The 18,899-nt window shown below is 38.0% G+C and overlaps 1 protein-coding gene across 2 annotated transcripts in view; it reads left to right on the top strand.

The window, feature by feature from the left end:
• TBC1D23 (TBC1 domain family member 23) overlaps nucleotides 1-18,899 on the top strand; it is a 64,682-nt gene that overhangs the window by 15,089 nt on the left and 30,694 nt on the right. For both annotated transcript variants that reach the window (XM_032150316.2, XM_032150317.2), the window contains exons 2-7: nucleotides 3,089-3,200; nucleotides 5,195-5,300; nucleotides 7,061-7,265; nucleotides 14,046-14,169; nucleotides 18,584-18,708; nucleotides 18,799-18,845. In XM_032150316.2, coding sequence (XP_032006207.1) covers nucleotides 3,089-3,200; nucleotides 5,195-5,300; nucleotides 7,061-7,265; nucleotides 14,046-14,169; nucleotides 18,584-18,708; nucleotides 18,799-18,845 — 719 coding nt within the window. The remainder of the gene's footprint in view (nucleotides 1-3,088; nucleotides 3,201-5,194; nucleotides 5,301-7,060; nucleotides 7,266-14,045; nucleotides 14,170-18,583; nucleotides 18,709-18,798; nucleotides 18,846-18,899) is intronic.

Here is an 18,899-nt window from a genome sequence, read left to right as displayed (position 1 = left end):
ATTTGGCTAAAGAAGAAAAATCCAATTCATTTGCTAGCTTGAGTATAAATATTAAACTAATTCCATATAAATCCAGTGACATTGTTTGCCTCGCTGTAATTCTGAAGCAACTTGGGCTACAATGCTTAGATTAGGTGATTTTACCACACAACATCAGGTGAGGGCAAATTCTGTTATGTTTTATTTAGGTTTTGAAAATAATGCTATTGATAGATCATGACAGGAACCTGTAGTATTATACCAACACGTGTTAATAGTTTCAAAGTCACAGAGTCAGGAGGAGGTGAGTTTCTCCTTCCTTCCAACTTCAGAACCATTGGATTTGGTCTGTCCTGAACTTTCTGAGCAAAGGAGATAATTTTGCTTATTTTTTATACTTTCTAGAATAAATGGACAAAGCCTGTACTTTTCTGTTTTAAAACCTTGTCTGGACGTCCAGTGTAACTGTACCAGTCTTTAATTGGTAAGGTCAGTGAGAAGCTGCTGGTAATCAAAGAAGACTGAACGAAACACAGCCCACCCACTCATATACCACACCAGACATGGATTTTGCTTTTGTATGTTAGAATTGTATTACTTGTTTAAAAGTAGAGACTTGGTTTAGGGGAAGAGGAATTCTATTTGAGAGCTAAATGCTACAGAATTCTTATCTCTGATTGATCCTTCTATGAATTATTTACCTTAACAATTTTCAGCTCTTTACTACTTTTATAAGCACATTTATATTGTCGAAGGTCTAGTAACTGTACTTTTGGATGCCTTGTTCAGAAAATAATGTTACTTTTAATTATTTAGGTTTGTAAGAAGTATCTTTTACTACTTAAGGTGTAGCATTTTCTGGTCTTCAAAGGAGCCCTTGCTCATGGTTGTACTGCTGGAGAGCACATTTGTGGTTCCCTGGGGACAGCATCAAAGACTCCAACAGCAGCTGTATCAACAGAGATGTGCTTGTACATTATTGTGATTTAAAAAGTACTTTGAGGATTGGGCATTTTGCAACAAAATACAAGCTTGTTCTCTGGAATAGTAAGGGATTTGGCAAAGTTACTTCAAAAAGAAAAGAATTTTGCACTAAAAAGTGAACAATTCTAATTCTTCATCTAGTAAAATAGTTTCATCCCAGTAAGCAGTGTGTTTAGTCCCTCATTATTTGATACATTTGACCATTTAAATATATGGTATTTATTCAAAGATGCCATTAAATTTTCTTTGTTTCATGGTTACTAACAGTCTGCCTTGTACATTTTGGCCAGAAGAGAATAGATAAACCCCAGTTTTTATCAGCTATAGACCTGAACTGTCTCTCAATGGTAGACTTGAAATCTTTTTCTCTACCTCTCCCTTCCAACACTTTGGTGACCATATAGCAAAAGAACTAAGTGTTTCTTGTGTGGTTACTAGTTATCTTCTGTTCATATGAATTTGTAGTAGCTTTGTCAGGGAACCTTTCAAATTCGATGACTACTTTTCTGTTGAGTATGATCCTAAGTGATTACATTTTCATTTAATTCCTCTTAGGAGAGCAACACTTTATGAAATATATACATTTAAATTAATATTCTTAGATGCCTATCAGTGGAGAGGTTTTCATTGTCTTAGTGAAAAAAATGAAGAGTGGGAGTAATTTATTTTCTTCAGAACCACAAAACTGGGACAAAAATCCTGATTTCCTGATCCTAGTGAGATGACCTGCCTTTTAGGCTGCTTCAAAGAATGTTACAAATTGTCCAGGTTATGAAGCTCTTAAAATTTTGTACAGATTTTTAATGTATGCTGAAATTATGAACAATGACTGAAACCTCAGTTTTTGAAAATTCTGAAGGAATTGATTTTTTTTTTTTTTGAGATGGAGTCTCGCTCTGTCACCCAGGCTGGAGTGCAGTAGCACAATCTCGGCCCACTGCAACCTCCGCCTCCCAGGTTCAAGCAATTGTCTGCCTCAGCCTGCCAAGTAGCTGTGATTACAGGCACCTGCCACCACACCCAGCTAATTTTTTGTGTTTTTAGTAGAGACAGGGTTTCACCATCTTGGCCAGGCTGGTATTGAACTCCTGACCTTGTGATCCACCCACCTTGGCCTCCCAAAGTGCTGGGATTACAGGCGTGAGCCACTGCGCCCAGCCGGAATTGATAATTTAACTGGTTATTTTCTGGCTAGAAAACAATGTATACTTTTGTAAAAGTATCCTTTTAATTATTTTTACCTTATACAAATGAAATGAAATTCATACTTTTCTCCTTAAACATCGTAGACTGAACAAAACTGCTTGGTAATTTACTTGATGATGTGATATTATTCTTTTGCTTTAATATACCAACAGATCCTTTTTTCCCTCTAACATTTATTTAATACTTACTGTAGGCTAGGCACTGCTCTAGCCATGATATTGATATAGTAATTTACTAAATAGTCTCAGGCTGCAGTGTTTTGAATTCTTGGCTGAATTGAGCATAATGTTAAGAACACGAATTCAGGAACCAGACTGTTAAAATTTGAATCCTGGCTCTACTGCTGATATGACATGTGACCATAATATGACATGTGACCCTATACCATAATACTGGTAAACACCTAAAAGAATAGTAACTTTTTAATACCAATAAAGTTATTTCTTCAGTTGTCCCCTAAATGTCTATAACCCTTCTTTGCCTCCATTTTTGCATCTGTACGTGGGGTCAGTGATGTAACCTACCTCATAGGGATTGTTATGAGGATTAAAAAGAACACATAAAATGTTGAAATAGTGCCCCACACATAGTTGCTATGTAAAGTCATTACCACCACCGGGAATACTGTTATTACAATGACTTCACAGTGCTGTCAGCCAGCTTGCCCCATCTCCTCTTTAAATTTCTCTAATCTAGGAAAAGACAACCATAATAAGGGTAAAATGAGAGTAAGTTGACTGTATGAAGCCTGAGATTTCCCACCAAGAAAACATGCTGTGTATGCCTTGGCATTACATTTTGGTTGCTGAGAACTTTTGTTTCTTAGACAGGCCTTTAATAGGCCGTGCTTATAAATGAATCTTGAATAAGAAAAAGTATGAGGTAAAGTTTATTTTAATAAATAGGACTTGTTTTTTAGGGAAAAAGATCTTGAAGAAGCTCTGGAAGCAGGAGGTTGTGATCTTGAAACTTTGAGAAATATAATTCAAGGAAGACCACTGCCTGCTGATCTGAGGGCCAAAGTTTGGAAGGTAACTAGAAACTAAAATGAATAAAATGTAATCACTGAAGAATAATATTTTTAAAAGTTTGTTGCTTCAGCTGTCTTAGTTGCAGAAAACTTTATTATCTTATGAGCATGCCACATCTAGATTTATCAAACAGCAGCTTATTAAAATGTGTGTTTCTGTAGTGTTTGGTATATTTAACAATAATGGCTTAGATTTTGGAATGTAATATATGCTTTTGTAGCCATTAGAAATGGTGTTTATGGGGCCAGGCACAATGGCTCATGCCTGTAATCCCAACACTTTGGGAGCTTGAGGCAGGCGGATCACCTGAGGTCAGGAGTTCAAGACCCGCCTGGCCAATATGGTGAAACCCCATCTCTACGAAGAGGCTGAGGCAAGAGAATCGCTTGAACCCAGGAGGCGAGGCTACAGTGAGCCGAGATAGCGCCACTGCACTCCAGCCTGAGTGACAAAGTGAGACTCCATCTCAAAAACAAACAAACAGAAGTGGTGTTTATGAAAATTGTTTCTTGAAACAAGATACAATCAGTGAGTAAAATAGAATGTATATTTGCAGATACAGAATGATCATAGCAATGTTAAAAAAAAAAAAAGGAAGTATGCCTCTGGCTGTTGGGTTATAGGAGATTTTCTGTTTTCCTCTATTCAACTATTCTCCAGTGCGTGTGTATTATTATTTTTTAAAATTTTGAATTAAGGTATTGTTATGATTACAAAAGAAATACATATATTTGTGGAAATATATACAGCATAACAACCACAAAGGATAAAATAAAAATCTGTTACCTACCACCTATAGGTAAAACAGATAAGGTCTTGGTGCTTACCTTTTTACCTTTTTGCCCTACACACATATGTAACAGAAATGGAATTAAAACTGTACACAGCATTCTGAACATTTTATTATAGAAGTTTAAGCACATGCAAAAATGTAGAACTTGTATAATGAACTCCCATGTGCCCATAACCCAGCTTTAACTGGTATCAACATTTAGCCAATGTTGTTCGGTTAGTATCCTCATCCTTTCCTCCCCACCTGACTCACTGGATTGTTTTAAAGCAAATCCTTGCTAGCATACTAAAAGTCTGAAACATTTAAAAGAATGGTAATTCCTGGCTGGGTGCAATGGCTCACACCTGTAATCCCAGCACTTTGGGAGGCTGAGGCAGGTGGATCACCTGAGGTTAGGAGTTTGAGACCAGCCTGGCCAACATGGTGAATCCCCATCTCTACTAAAAATACAAAAATTAGCTGGGCGTGATGGTAGGTGCCTGTAGTATCAGCTACTTAGGAGGCTGAGGCAGGAGAATCACTTGAACCCAGGAGGCGGAGAGGTTGCATTGAGCCAAGATCGTGCCACTATGCTCCAGCGTGAGCAACAGAGCGAGACTCAGTCTCAAAAAAAAAAAAAAAAAAAAAGACTGATAATTCTTTAATATCATAAAATAATTTCTCCAGTTGTCTCATACATGTGTTTTTATGGGTGATTTGTTTAAATTTGAATTCTAGTAAGCCTACCTGTTGCATTTGGATGTCACTTAAGATTCTTTAAATCAATAAAGTTTATTTTACATTTAAAAGAAAAAACCTGACAAAACAGCAAAAACATTTTCTCAATTTATTAAGCATACTTCTGTATGATTTTAAAATGTACATGTCACAAATGTACTTTTTCTTTGCCAGTACATTCTGTTGTTTTTACATTAAAAAACACAAAAATTGATTGTGTAAATTTACATATCTAAATATATAAATATTTTGGGTAGTTTATTGTATTCACTAAATCAACATGAAGAAATATCTAATGTAGGAGGATTTAAAATAATTCTGCTGGTTGTGACATGACTAAATACTCAACTTTTGGTGGAGTACGGATACCTTAATTGTAACCTTTGTTATTATTTTTAAATTCAGGCCTTTAATTATTACAGCATATTTTCCAAGAATGAGGAATAACATATGAAGCTAGTCACTTTTTAAATCTTTCTTCCAGATTGCTCTGAATGTTGCAGGAAAAGGTGATAGTTTGGCATCATGGGATGGTATTTTAGACTTGCCAGAACAGAACACTATTCACAAAGATTGCCTGCAGTTTATTGGTAAGCTTAATAATCACTTTCAAGCAGAGTTAAATTTTGGAAATAATTTTTGGTTTGAGGAATCACTCTTCAGAATAATCTACTTATAATTTCAGAATTTGAAAAAGGCTTGTAAATAGCTTTAGAACTTTTCTTTGGAAATTCTTATGAAATATTGTCTATTAATTTTAAGGGAGCCTAGTTTTGACTGGGTGCAGTGACTCACGCCTGAATCCCAGCACTTTGGGAGGCTGAGGCAGACAGATCACTTGAGGTCAAGAGTTCAAGACCAGCCTGGCCAACATGGCAAAATCCTGTCTCTACTAAAAAATACAAAAATTAGCCAGGTGTGGTGGTGGGCGCCTGTAGTCCCAGCTATTTGGGAGGCTGAGGCAGGAGAATCGCTTGAACACAGGAGGCAAAGGTTGCAGTGAGCTGAGATTGCACCGCTGCACTCCAGCCTGGGCACAGAGTGAGACTCTATCTCAAAGAAACAAAAAAGATAACCTAGTTTTTACTGTTTCTTTTGCATTATATGTTAGATTTTTCATGTACATTTGTGGGTTTGTTGTAGTCTTAAATTTGATTTTTGTATAATTAAAGATCTGTATGATTGTATGCAGCCCTCAAAGGGGAGCTTTGTTCCAAAAATTTATCTACAAATCATAGTTTGTGGACTGCTGTAGAGAAACTACTATAAATTGTGATTGAATAGGTTTCCAGTCACCCCACAACATCTATTTCAATTCACAATGTGGATCAATTTAGTTTATACTTCTTTTAAATTCATCTCTAGTTCATTGTATTTTTGTTTCTCTTTCCATCATATCTTAGTTAAATTATTGGCTTGATAGGCCTATGTGTGGTAAGCACAGCAGAAACATTATTGCTGATGTGGACAAAAGAAAGAATTCGGTAGTGGAGAATGAATTCCTTTCCCTCTTGCCAAAGTTATAGCAACAGCTGCCCGTCATGGAGTAGGTGATAATCTGTTTAGAAAACACTTTTGCTTCCCAGGAATATGGGCTATGCCTATCTTTACCTATCCCTTTAATTCAGATTGGCCATTCTTATGCTTGACATATATATAGGTCAGGTATTACTAAGTGCTAATGTTTAGTAAATACTGAATGTATAGAAGTCTTCTGTTTCTTTCCCTTCTCTCTCAATGGACTAGGTAAGAAAACATGCTTAAGTGAAACTGTTATTCTTAATTTTCTTTAAACAACTGTCTTAAAGTTAAAAGACTGTTAGAAGGCCAGGCACAGTGGCTCATGCCTGTAATCCCAGCACTTTGGGAGGCCGAGGCAGGCAGATCACCTGAGGTCAGGAGTTCGAGACCAGCCTGGCCAACATGGTGAAACCCTGTCTCTACTAAAAGTACAAAAATTAGTTGAGTGTGGTGGTGCTTGCCTGTAATCCCGGCTACTCGGGAGGCTAAGGCAGAAGAATCGCTTGAAATCGGGAGGTGGAGGTTGCAGTGAGCCGATATCGTGCCATTGCACTCCAGCCTGGGTGACGAGCTAAACTCTGTCTCAAAACAAACAAACAAACAAAAAGGCTGTTATAAAGAGTTTTGACTGTGTGTTTTCCTTGGGTTTTGGATCTGTGAACCAATGATTGTTAAAATAAGTATAAGAGAAAATGTACTTTCATGTAGTTTCACTTTGTCTTTCTCTAAATGCACTAATGTAGTATCATATATTTGTAAACAAGTGTTATGTCCAATAACAGCCTCTAAAAGGCCCTTGATAACTTTATTTTTAACATTTATTTTCTAGACCAGCTTTCAGTGCCAGAGGAGAAGGCAGCAGAATTACTTTTGGATATTGAATCTGTAATTACCTTTTATTGTAAATCACGTAACATTAAATATAGCACATCCCTTAGCTGGATACATCTACTGAAACCATTGGTGCATCTTCAACTGCCACGCAGCGATTTATACAACTGCTTTTATGCCATAATGAATAAGTACATTCCCAGGTAAAATATGATTTAGTTATTGTAGTTTTTAAAAGTGAATACAGGTCTGGTTTGCTTTGAGCTAAAGTTGCTAGATTTACATTGGCGGTAAAGTAAAAGGTTCAAATAATTTTGAAGGTTGTTTGATCCATAATTGTTATTTTATTTTTGTGGTTATAAACATTTTTTAAAAGATTCTTTAGTTAAAAATGTATACTTCTGAAACAGTGGTTATACTGGGGTTGGAGTTGGGGAGGGAGGTGGGGAGATCTAGGTCAAAAGGATACAAAATAGCAAATAGGTGTGATGAACAAGTTGAAAGACCTAATATACAATGTGGGGACTCTAGTTAATAATAGTCTATTATATTGAAGAGTTTTGCTAAATAAGTAGATTATAGCTGCTTTTGCCACAGAGGGGAAAGTGGGAATGTGAGATGATAGGTGGATTATTTTGTTCCACAGTAGTAACCATTTTAGTATGTGTGTGTTTTATGTAACATGTTGTATAATGCACAGAAATTTATTTTTAAAAAAGAATTTAAAAATTAAAAATTTCTGGAGTTTATATAATTCTTCCAGTTTATTTGGTGGTATCCCTATTTTAATTTATTTGCCTCTAAAATAAAGATATTACAGTGTCCAAGTGAAAAGTAAAATTTCTGGGGTGCTACCTTATTGAGCTTGGAAGGAAGTCCTAGAAATATAGGCATTGAACAAGTAAATTGAAGCGTGCTGAATGTTAGAAAGGTGAAATATAGAGTGCTATGGGGATGTATAATGGGGGCAACCTAACTTACCCTGGAGGTCAGGGATGGCTTTCCCATGGTAAGCGGCATTTAAATTGAGACCAGACAGATGTGCAGGTGGTTGTGATAGGGGCTGTAGTGGGGGTCATGGTGGTGGGCAGCACTCATGAGGCCAGAAAGAATTGTTGTAGTTCCCAGTGCAATAGATCAGATAGTTAGAATTTTAGTACCAAAAGAAACTTTAGACATAGTCTAGACTAGTGGCTTGGCTGTACAACCTTGAATGCACATTAGAACTATTGGGGGAGCTCTTAAAAATCCTAATGAGTATTTGCATACATGAGTAATTCAATCAAAATCTCTTGGTGATGGGACCTAGGCATCAGTTTGTTTAGAGCTTAATAATTAATTTTCAGCGTGTAGCCAACGTGGAGAACCACTGATCTGGACCTTGATAGTTAATTGACTCTTATTTTTTACTTTCTATGTGATACCACACTGTATGAGGTATAAGTGTTTTGTATGGTTCTCTACCCTGGTTGCTTGTTAGAATCAACTGAGGCACTTTTTTTTTTTTAAATAATGACTTTATTGAGATATAATTTGTATTCCATAAAATTCACCATTTTAATATGTACAATTCACTGGTTTTAATTATAGTCACAGAGTTGTACAGCCATAACCGCAACCAATTTTAGAACATTTTATCACCCCAAAAAGAAATCCCCTTCCTGTTAGTAGTCAACTCTCCATTTTCCCCCAAAATGGGGGGAATGATTGGTATGATTCTGTATATAAGGAATCATACCTTATATGTTTTTGTGACTGCCTTTAATGTTTAGCATTATGTTTTCTAGGTTCATATTGTATCATATATCATATTTCATTTCTTTTTTGACAAATAATTTTTTATTATATGCATATACCACATTTTATTTACCTATTCATCAGTTGACGGATATTTGGATCGTTTTCACATTTTTACTATTATGAGTATGAAGCTGTGAACGTTCATATACAAGTTTTTGTGTAGACATGTATTTTCACTTCTGGGATATGTGCCTACAAGGGGAATTACTGGACCATATGGTAATTATGTTTAACCTTTTCTGGAATTGCTGGATTTTTCCATAGCAGCTGCATCATATGTCCTCACCAACAGTCAGTGGAGATCCCAGTTTCTTCACATCCTCGTCAACATTTGTCTTTTTGATTATAGCCCATCCTAGTGAGTGTGAAGTGATACCTCATTATGGTTGTTGACTTGCATTTCCCTAATGGCTAATGATGTTGAGCATCTTTTTATGTGTTTATTGGCAATTTGTATTTCTTCTTTGGAGAAATGACTCTTTACCCAAAGTACTTTTAGAACATACTGATCCCTAGGGTTTTTTTTTTTTTCCCAATAAATCTTTTGCACTCCTATTTTTTCCACAATAAGCCTTTAGAGTTTCAAATATAAGTGGACTGCAAAGAGCATAGGTATAGATATTTCTAAATCTCTCCAGGTGATTCTGATGGGCACCAGGATGGAGAACCTCTGTGCTACCTTGAAGCCATACTGCTTTATGTAAGGAAAACAGACTTAAAGATACCAGAAAACAAGGCTAAGGTCATGGCAGAGCCAAGACTTGAATTCATATTTTAGGAGTCATTTTGTTGTACTAGGTCTCTCAACTGCCCATATTGCAGCACTTCTCATGGCCACCTCTTGCTCTAACAGAGCTAGCAATAGCAAGAGACAAGATGTCCCAGCTTTGCCTCTGGAGAATGGTGGTGATGGTAGTTAGGAACAGAGGGGAAAGGCTTTTGCATTATGCTTTATAACATACTGTGTTGTCAGGTTTCTCTAGTTATTGTTTCCATGACTTCCATATGGAACAGTCCTTCAGCCAGGGTCAGCATTAATAGCCCTGGAAAGAACCCTGAGCCCCACAGAATGCTGCTAGAACTCCATTTTAACATACCTTCTTTTTTTCTGAGACAGAGTCTCACTTTGTCATCCAAGCTGGAGTGCAGTGGCACAGTCTCAGCCCACTGCAATCTCTGCCTCCTGGATTCAAGCGATTCTCATACCTCAGCCTCCTGAGTAGCTGGAATCACAGGCATGTGCCACCATACCCAGCTAATTTTTGTGTTTTTAGTAGAGATGGGGTTTCACCATTGGCCAGGCTGGTCTTGAACTTCTGACCTCAAGGGATCCACCCAACTCGACCTCCCAAAGTGTTGGGATTACAGGCGTGAGCCACCACTCCCAACCTAACGTATCATCTTCTTTTTATTATTTATTCATTTAGACAGAGTCTCGCTCTGTTGCCAGGCTGGCATGCAGTGGCGTGATCTTGGCTCACTGCAACCTCCGCCTCCCAGGTTCAAGCGATTCTCCTGCTTCAGCCCCCGAGTAGCTGGAATCACAGGCGTGTGCCACCACACCCGGCTAATTTTTGTGTTTTTAGTAGAGATGGGATTTTACCATTGGCCAAACTGGTCTCAAACTTCTGACCTCAAGTGATCCGCCCCCTTTGGCCTCCCAAAGTGCTGAGATTACAGGCGCAAGCCACCGTGCCCAGCCTTTTTTTCTTCTTTTTTGAGATAGGGTCTCACTCTGTTGCCCAGACTGGAGTGGAGTGGCACGATCTCGGCTCACTGCAACCTCCATCTCTTAAGCTCAGGCGATTCTCCTGCTTCAGCCTCCCAAGTAGCTGGGTTTACAGGTACATGCCACTATCACCAGGCTAATTTTTGTATTTTTAGTAGAGACTGGGTTTTACCACTAGCATATCTTCTTTTTACAGTTTCACATATAACATGGCAGAATCCCGTCAAGCACAGTGCCTTGTACTTGAGAGCAACTTTGCAGTATACAGTTGTTAAATGAATAGATGCTGTTGCAATGGCCGATTCCCAGACATGCCCCACTTTTTCAGAAGATGAGATCATGAACTAGGCAATTGTTTCTATAGTATATGCCCCTACTCACTGTGTGTTCTGCCTTAGCATTCTTTTGCCTTGCATTTATACAGTAAAGTATTAAGACTAAGGAGGAGGTAATCTTGCCAGTATGAATCTAGTTCTGTGTCTGGGCACCTGAATTGCCAACCTGGGGCCTTCTCTGTAAAACTTCCTACCACCTGCAGTATCAAAAAGTGATAGACTGAGAGTCATACAAATCCTGACATTGACCTCACATCTTAGATTTTAGAAATGATTTTTTATTATTCCCTATGATTTTTTATTATTCCCTTTAAATTACATTGTAAAACATTTTTTTTTTCTTTTTTGATAACAAGATCTTACTATGTTGTCTAGGCTGGTCTTGAAAACCTGGTCTCAAGTGATCCTCCCGCCTCAGCCTCCTGAATAGCTGGGACTACACGTACATGCCACTCTGCCCTGCTTAAAACATTCCTTATTAATGCTGTCATGTTAAAACTGTGAGGCCAGGTGCAGTGACTCACACCTGTAATCCCAGCCACTTTGGGAGGCCAGGGCAAGTAGATCACTTGACCCCAGGAGTTTGAGACCAGTCGAGGCAACATAGTGAGACCCTGATCCTACAAAAAAAATTTTTTTAATTAGCCAGGCATGAGGGCATGCATCTGGAGTCCCAGCTACTCAGGAGGCTAAGGGGGGGAGGATCACCTGAGCCCAGGGAGGTCGAGGCTGAAGTGAGCCATGATCCTGCCAGTACACACACTCCAGCCTGGGCAACAGTGAGACCCTGTCTAAAAAAAAAAAAAAATTTAAAAATTTTAAAAAACTGTGTCATTCATTTCATTGACTTTTTAACATGAGGCCTTTTACTTCATTTTCTTTACAGCTTGCTTTTTTAGAGATGGTACCCCTACAAAAATACCACTTGTTGAAATATTGAATTAGATATGGAAGGGGGCAGTATGGCATAATGACTTAATGTCCCGTTTCTGTATACAAGTCTTAGCTCCATCACTTCCTAGCTATTTTACCTTCAGTGAGCTACCTGACTTCAGTTGAGCCTCAGTTTTCTCATCTGTAAATTGGGTATAGATTTTATAGGATTGTTTGATAAAATGTAAGATAAAATGAAATAACTTTGTAAAATGCTTATTACATTGTCTGGCACAGGGTATTTCCTCAATAAATAGTTGACTTTTATTATGATGGCCTGTGCTTTGACCTGTTTATAAGTTTTTGCTGATTCATTAGATACATTCTTTCCTCCTTCCCTTGTAATAGTAGAATGTATCTCAGCACAAAAGCTGAATGGAGTAAATTTATAGAATTGAGGAATTAGTGAAGCCTACTGGTCTAACTGAAGATTGAGTTAGCATCTTGTTAACAGTAACACCATACTTTAACCAAACTGTCTGGAAGTAACTGTGTTTGCAGTATTGCTTTTTGTTTTTAACTGTACGGGTTAAAAAGTAACTACCTCTGGCCCAGCATGGTGGCTCATGCCTGTAATCCCAGCGATTTGCGAGGCCAAGGGGGGAGGATCGCTTGAGCCCAGGAGTTCGAGACCAGCCCGGGCAACATGAAGAAACCCTGTCTCTACCAAAAATACAAAAATTGCCTGGGCATGGTGGCATGTACCTGTAGTCCCAGCTGCTTGGGAGGGTAGTTTGAGCCCAGGACGCAAAGAGGTTGCAGTGAGCTGAGATCACACCACTGCACTCCAACCTGAGTGACAGAGCTAGACCCTGTCTTAAAAAGAAACAAACAAAAAAAAAAACCCAAAAAACATGTAATTATCTCCCTATATCCAGTAAGATCTGCCACCAAAAATCTGGTATCTTTTAAGAGTTTTTTTCCATGAAGTATTCTGTTTGAGTTATCACAAACATGGACACAAGAAAATGAACTAATGTGAACATAATAGTATCTAACAAATCCTCTGGGCTCGAAAGATTTTCTAAGAGTGCTGCTTATGTGGGAATTAGAAGATAAGGCTTCTGAATTTGAGATCAGGGACTGAGCATGGAAGGAGGAAGTAACTATACTTCCTGAGGAGTGAGTCTAGTTCATGGACCACATCTGTACCTGCTCCAAGGGTTTCTCATCTCTGGGCTCAGATGCTTGGGTGCCTGGGTAGAGGGACAGTACTTTTCAGATCAAGGCTGTGAGTGGCTACTGTGACCCGTGGCAGAGGAGTCTTCTTAGAGCTGAGCAGGCTGAGATGCTTCCTGAGATGATGACTAGAAACTGTAGGAAATCCATGGCCCAAAATGCATCTGTAGGTGCTTTGTAATTATTTCTAACTTTTATTCTAGGTTTAGGGGTACGTGTGCAGGTTTGTTATATAGGTAAATTGTGTGTTACGGGGGTTTGGTGTACAGATTATTTCACCACCCAGGTAATAAGTAGAATACCTTCTTTCTACTTTTGAAGTCTCTGACAGGAAAAGATAATATTTGTTTTTAAAAAGGCTTTAGATAAAAATGTTAATGTATATGTTTGGTGCCTTTTACTGTAAAACAACATTCAGATTCAATTTTTCTATTTTGCTCTCACAATAACCCTTTGAAGTAGGACAGTTATTGAACAAGATGAGTATTTTGGCACCTTCTGGAATTTGCTCTGAGGAGTTGGTACTTGGGCCACTTCAACAGTTTTTAAGGCCATTATTTCTGAAATGTTCACCTGCCCATTTCAGACTTGTACTTTGCTAAAGGACATTCCTAATTGAGTATATAAACTGTGGAGCTAACCTGAAGCCTAGTTTCTAGAAGTTCCTCTTTTTTGGCAGAGAAGGAAGGACTCTCCAGACCTCCTTTTGGGATCCCAGCCTTATCAAAATAACCTAAATTTGTTTTCAGTGATCCCTGTAGTTCTCTCACTGGAGTGCTGCCTGGGTTCACCTGTGAGAATGTCCCTAGAGTGGCTTTAGACCTACTGTTTCTACAACTTTTGTCAAGTCAGGGACATTGAAAAAGGTATTAGCAAGAAACCTCTGCCTGCTACTGTCAGATAGGCTTCCAGTGAATACTGTGGAGGATATAGCAGGAAGATTGGTTACTGATGTGATTATTTTTGATCTATTAATGCAAAAAAAATTTGCTTCTCTTGTCTTCTAGGGATTGTTCCCAGAAAGGGAGACCATTTCATCTCTTCAGGTTGCTCATCCAATACCATGAGCCTGAGCTTTGTTCTTACCTTGATACAAAGAAAATTACTCCAGACTCCTATGCACTCAACTGGGTAATAAAGTGAAAGTAGGAACATTTAATGAAAAATAGATTTATATAAAGCTATAGTTAGGTGGGTTTTTTTTTTCAAGGAAGAGAAAGAAAAGCCCTAATTATAGATCATTACTGTTTAAACCAAAGGGGTAAAATTACTGGCATTTCAAAATAACTTTTTTTGCTCTTCACTTGTGTTAGTTCAGATTATTTGATATGAAGTTTACTTTTTATTGTTTTACATGTATGTGTAAATGTAACTATTTACAACTAATTACAAATAAATATTACAACTAATATTTACATATATGTAATAAACGTGAATATATACATGTAACATATGATACATATATCAGTTCAATTGAGAACTTTGTTTAAATTGTTGGTGGTGTGTATAAGAATTGGTATACAGTCACAAGGAAAATGACTTAAGGTTATCAAATGGTTAATATAAAAGAATATAAAGTATAACTCAGTGCTCTATCATTCTGTATTTGTATTTTCAATGGGAAGTCTTACTTTAGGTCAGTGGTCCTCAAACCTTTTGGTGTCGGGACCCTTTACACTCTTAAAATTTGTTGATGATCCATATGGATTATATTGAGAAGTTGTTAAAACTAGACTAGGCGCAGTGGCTCACGCCTATAATCCCAGCACTTTGGGAGGCTAAGGAAGGCAGATCACTTGATGTCAGAAGTTTGATACCAGCCTGGCCAACATAGCGAAACCCGTCTCTACTAAAAATACAAAAATTAGTTGGGTGTGGTGGCATGTACCTGTAACCCCAGCTACTCGGGAGGCTGAAGCAGGAGAATCACTTGAACCTGGGAGGCAGAGGTTGCAGTGAGCTGAGATCGCACCGTTGCACTCCAGCCTGGGCAACAGAGTGAGACTGTCTCAAAAAAAAAAAAAAAATTTAAGGAATTTTAAATGTTTTTTATTTAAAAGTAATTATAAATTTATTACATGTTGATATAAATAGCCTATTTTAAAATAAACAACTATTTTCCAAAAGAAAATTAGAGTAATGGGATTGTTTTATATTTTTGCAAATCTCATTAATGTTTGGCTGTATCAAAGATGGATTATCATGTCTGCTTTTTTTTTTTTTTTTTTTTTTGAGATGGAGTTTCACTCTTATCTCCTAGGCTGGAGTGCCGTGGCGCAATCTTGCCTCACTGCAACCTCCGCCTCCCAGGTTCAAGCGAGTCTTCTGCCTCAGCCTCCCAAGTAGCTTGGATTACAGGTGCCGGCCACCTTGCCCGGCTAATTTTTGTAATTTTAGTAAAGACGGGGTTTCACCATGATGGCCAGGCTGGTCTCGAACTCCTAACCTCAGGTGATCCGCTCACTTCAGCCTCCCAAAGTGCTGGGATTACAGGCCTGAGCCACCACACCTGGCCCTTATTTCAATCTGTGATAATATCACATATCATGTAGCCGTTGGAAAATTCTGTTGTTCATTTTCAAGGGAATACATATGAAAAAGGCAGGTAAATTCTACATATTTTTGTAACAATAGTTTCGACCTTACAGATCCTTTGTAAAGAATCCTGGGGACTTCTAGGAGGTCCCCAGACCACATTTCTGGTTAACTGCTGCTCTTCTGGTTAACTTGAGATCTTTCTAAAACAATGATTGGGTGCTAGGAGACTATATATTCATATTCTTTTATTATGTATTACTTAACTTTTCTTCAGGAAGAATCCCATTTCTTCCCGTTATTAACTGTGTGATCTAAGACAGCCTCTGAGCTTCAATTCCTCATCTGCAAAATGGAAATAATAGTACTGTACCTACTTCAGAGGATGATAGGATGAGTTAACAATCAGGAAATGGGTAATTGGAGAATTCTAACTGGTTTCAATTCTGGGCTCATTAAATCTCAAACCTTAGTAGCCTGTTCTTTAATTCCCTCTTGGCCACAGTCTTGTCAGTTTTTTGTTTTTGAGACGAGGTCTTGCTCTGGTCTCTCAGGCTGCAGTGCAGTGGCACAGTCTTGGCTCACTGCAAGCTCCACCTCCCGGGCTCAAGTGATTCTCCCACCTCAGCCTCCTGAGTAGCTGGGACTACAGGCATGCACCACCACACTTGGCTAATGTCTTAATTTTTTTGTAGAGACAAGGTCTCACCATATTGCCTGAGCTGATCTCGATCTCCTGGGCTCAAGCAATCCTCCCACCCAGGCCTCCCAAAGTGCTGGGATTACAGGTGTGAGCCAAGCCTAGTCTTGTCAAACTGTAGCTTCTCTGAGATTTATATGTTGCCACTGAATCTACCTATTTATGTTAAAGTAGTAAACTATTTTTCTTAAGCATTTGAATAATTAATAGAGGTCTCTCTGCCTAGGAAATGCCATTTCTGATGCCAGAGCTCTGAATTCGTGCTGGTAGCTGGAGGTTTAAACTGAGTGGTTTCTCTTCAGCTGATATGCCAGATTGTTTGTTTGTTTATTTATTTGTTTATTTATTTATTTATTTTTGTGAGATGGAGTCTCGCTCTTTCGCCCAGGCTGGAGTGCAGTGGCACAGTCTCGGCTCACTGCAAGCTCCGCCTCCTGGGTTCACACCATTCTTCCTGCCTCAGCCTCCCGAGTAGCTGGGACTATAGGCGCCCGCCACCATGCCCAGCTAATTTTTGTATTTTTATTAAAGACAGGGTTTCACCATGTTAGCCAGGATGGTCTCGATCTCCTGACCTCGTGATCCACCCACCTCGGTCTCCCAAAGTGCTGGGATTACAGGCGTGAGCCACCGCGCCTGGCCTCAGATAGTTTACTCTTGCCACTAGTATCATGTTGATGAAATAGAGTTTTTTAAGTATCATGAGATGATAATGATACTTAAAAATGATAATGATTTGTTTTTATTTTTTCACACAAGACAAAGTTCTTTAAGTCAGAAACAATTAAAAAGTAATTCCTAAACCACTGTGAGCAATGCAGTGGTAACTTTAGCTGAGCTAAGTGAGCTTAAAGATGACTGTATATTGCTATTCTGTTTGTATGTACCTTTTCTAATCTGTGTTTGTAATCGTAATTTTTAAAGCAACCACAAAAAACATTAGTAGCATTATGTATTTTAAAAGCTGTACATGGGCTGTGGAATCTCAGGCTTTTTTCTGTTCCCACCACCACTCACTAGCTCTGTGAGCTTGAGAAAGTAAAGTAATCCAAGATTTCAAAGTAATTGAAATCTACTTTCTCACCTGTAAAATGGGGAGGAATGTGTTTACTTTCCAGGCCTGTTGTGAGAATTTAAGTAAGAGATTTTTTTGATGATATGTGATAATAGTTTAGTATTAGCTTAGTATTGCACACCTGTTGTGAGAATTTAAGTAAGAGATTTTTTAATGATATGTGATAATAGTTTAGTATTAGCTTGGTATTGCACAAAGAGTGCACTAAATATGTGTTCCTGTTAATTCTCTTTAGCCGTTAAAAATGTTTTAAATTGAAACCTTTAGATGGAATTATTTATGTATCTAATGAAAGTTGAATGATCTAAAAATATTACTTCATGCAACTTAAAACACAGTTGGGCTGTAGAGTTGCTTATAAATTAACAACTCTTAGCTCCTGAAATCTACTGAAGGATATGAATATTGTTTAAATTTTTTTTTTTTTTTTTTTTTTTTTTCAGAGTCTCACTCTGTCACCCAGGCTGGAGTGCAGTGGTGAGATCTCTTCTCACTGCAACCTCTGCCTCCCAGGTTCGAGTGATTCTTCTGCCTCAGCCTCCCAAGTAGCTCGGACTACAGACACGCACCATGATGCCTGGCTAATTTTTGTATTTTTAGTAGAGACAGGGTTTCACTATGTTGGCCAGGTTGGTCGCAAACTCCTGACCTCAGATGATCCACCCACCTTGGCCTCCTAAAGTGCTGGGTTTGCAGGCGTGAGCCACTGTGCCTGGCCTAATCTCTTTCAAGTGATGTATAAGGGAGCAATTCATATTTATGTTATGATTAAAGTTTCATTAGCTGCTCTTAAATTACCATGTTTGATCCTCACAATTACCTTGTAATTTAAATACTGTGCTGTTACTATATTGTAATTATTTTAGTTACTCTTATGGAGCTCAGACCATAATTATGCTAGTTATGCTATGGCAAAGATATGTGCTAGTTACTTTAGGTATTCTTTTCACAATAGTAGTAGAAGATGGGTAGCAGTATTCCTCTTTTTTACAGAAGTAAAAATGGAAGTTTTAAAGAGGTTGACATGTCCTAAGTCACACAGTTAATAAGTGGCTCCACTGTCCCTTGAATTCACATGTTTTGCCTTTGGATTTCATACACTAAGATTAAGGTACGCATTAAATATCAGGTGCAGATAATTTGATGTAATGTTTCTTATTCATTTGCTTTAATACTTTTAAGAGAACAAGTCACCTCCAGTGGTTTATGTCTCTCATTTCATTTCCTGATTACAGCTTGGAAGTCTTTTTGCATGTTACTGTTCCATTGAAGTCACTCAGGCAATATGGGATGGATATCTACAACAAGCAGATCCATTTTTTATTTATTTCTTAATGTTAATTATCCTTGTTAATGCAAAGTAAGTATCTGGTTGGTTAGATTTTTGTTCCTGTTTTCTCAGGGTGCTCTGTTAATATTTAACTCAAATTGATTTGATTCCCTTTTACAGAGAATTTATTTTAACACAAGAGTCAGACAGCAAAGAAGAAGTTATCCGTAAGTATCATTTCATGTAGTGAAAACATTTTGGGTCTCTTTGTCTGTGTAAGT

This window comes from Hylobates moloch, unplaced genomic scaffold (assembly GCF_009828535.3).
Source record: "Hylobates moloch isolate HMO894 unplaced genomic scaffold, HMol_V3 SCAFFOLD_4, whole genome shotgun sequence".
NCBI classification, from domain to species: domain Eukaryota; kingdom Metazoa; phylum Chordata; class Mammalia; order Primates; family Hylobatidae; genus Hylobates; species Hylobates moloch.
Note: the sequence above shows the minus strand (reverse complement) of the source record. Positions and strands in the feature narration are given on the sequence as shown.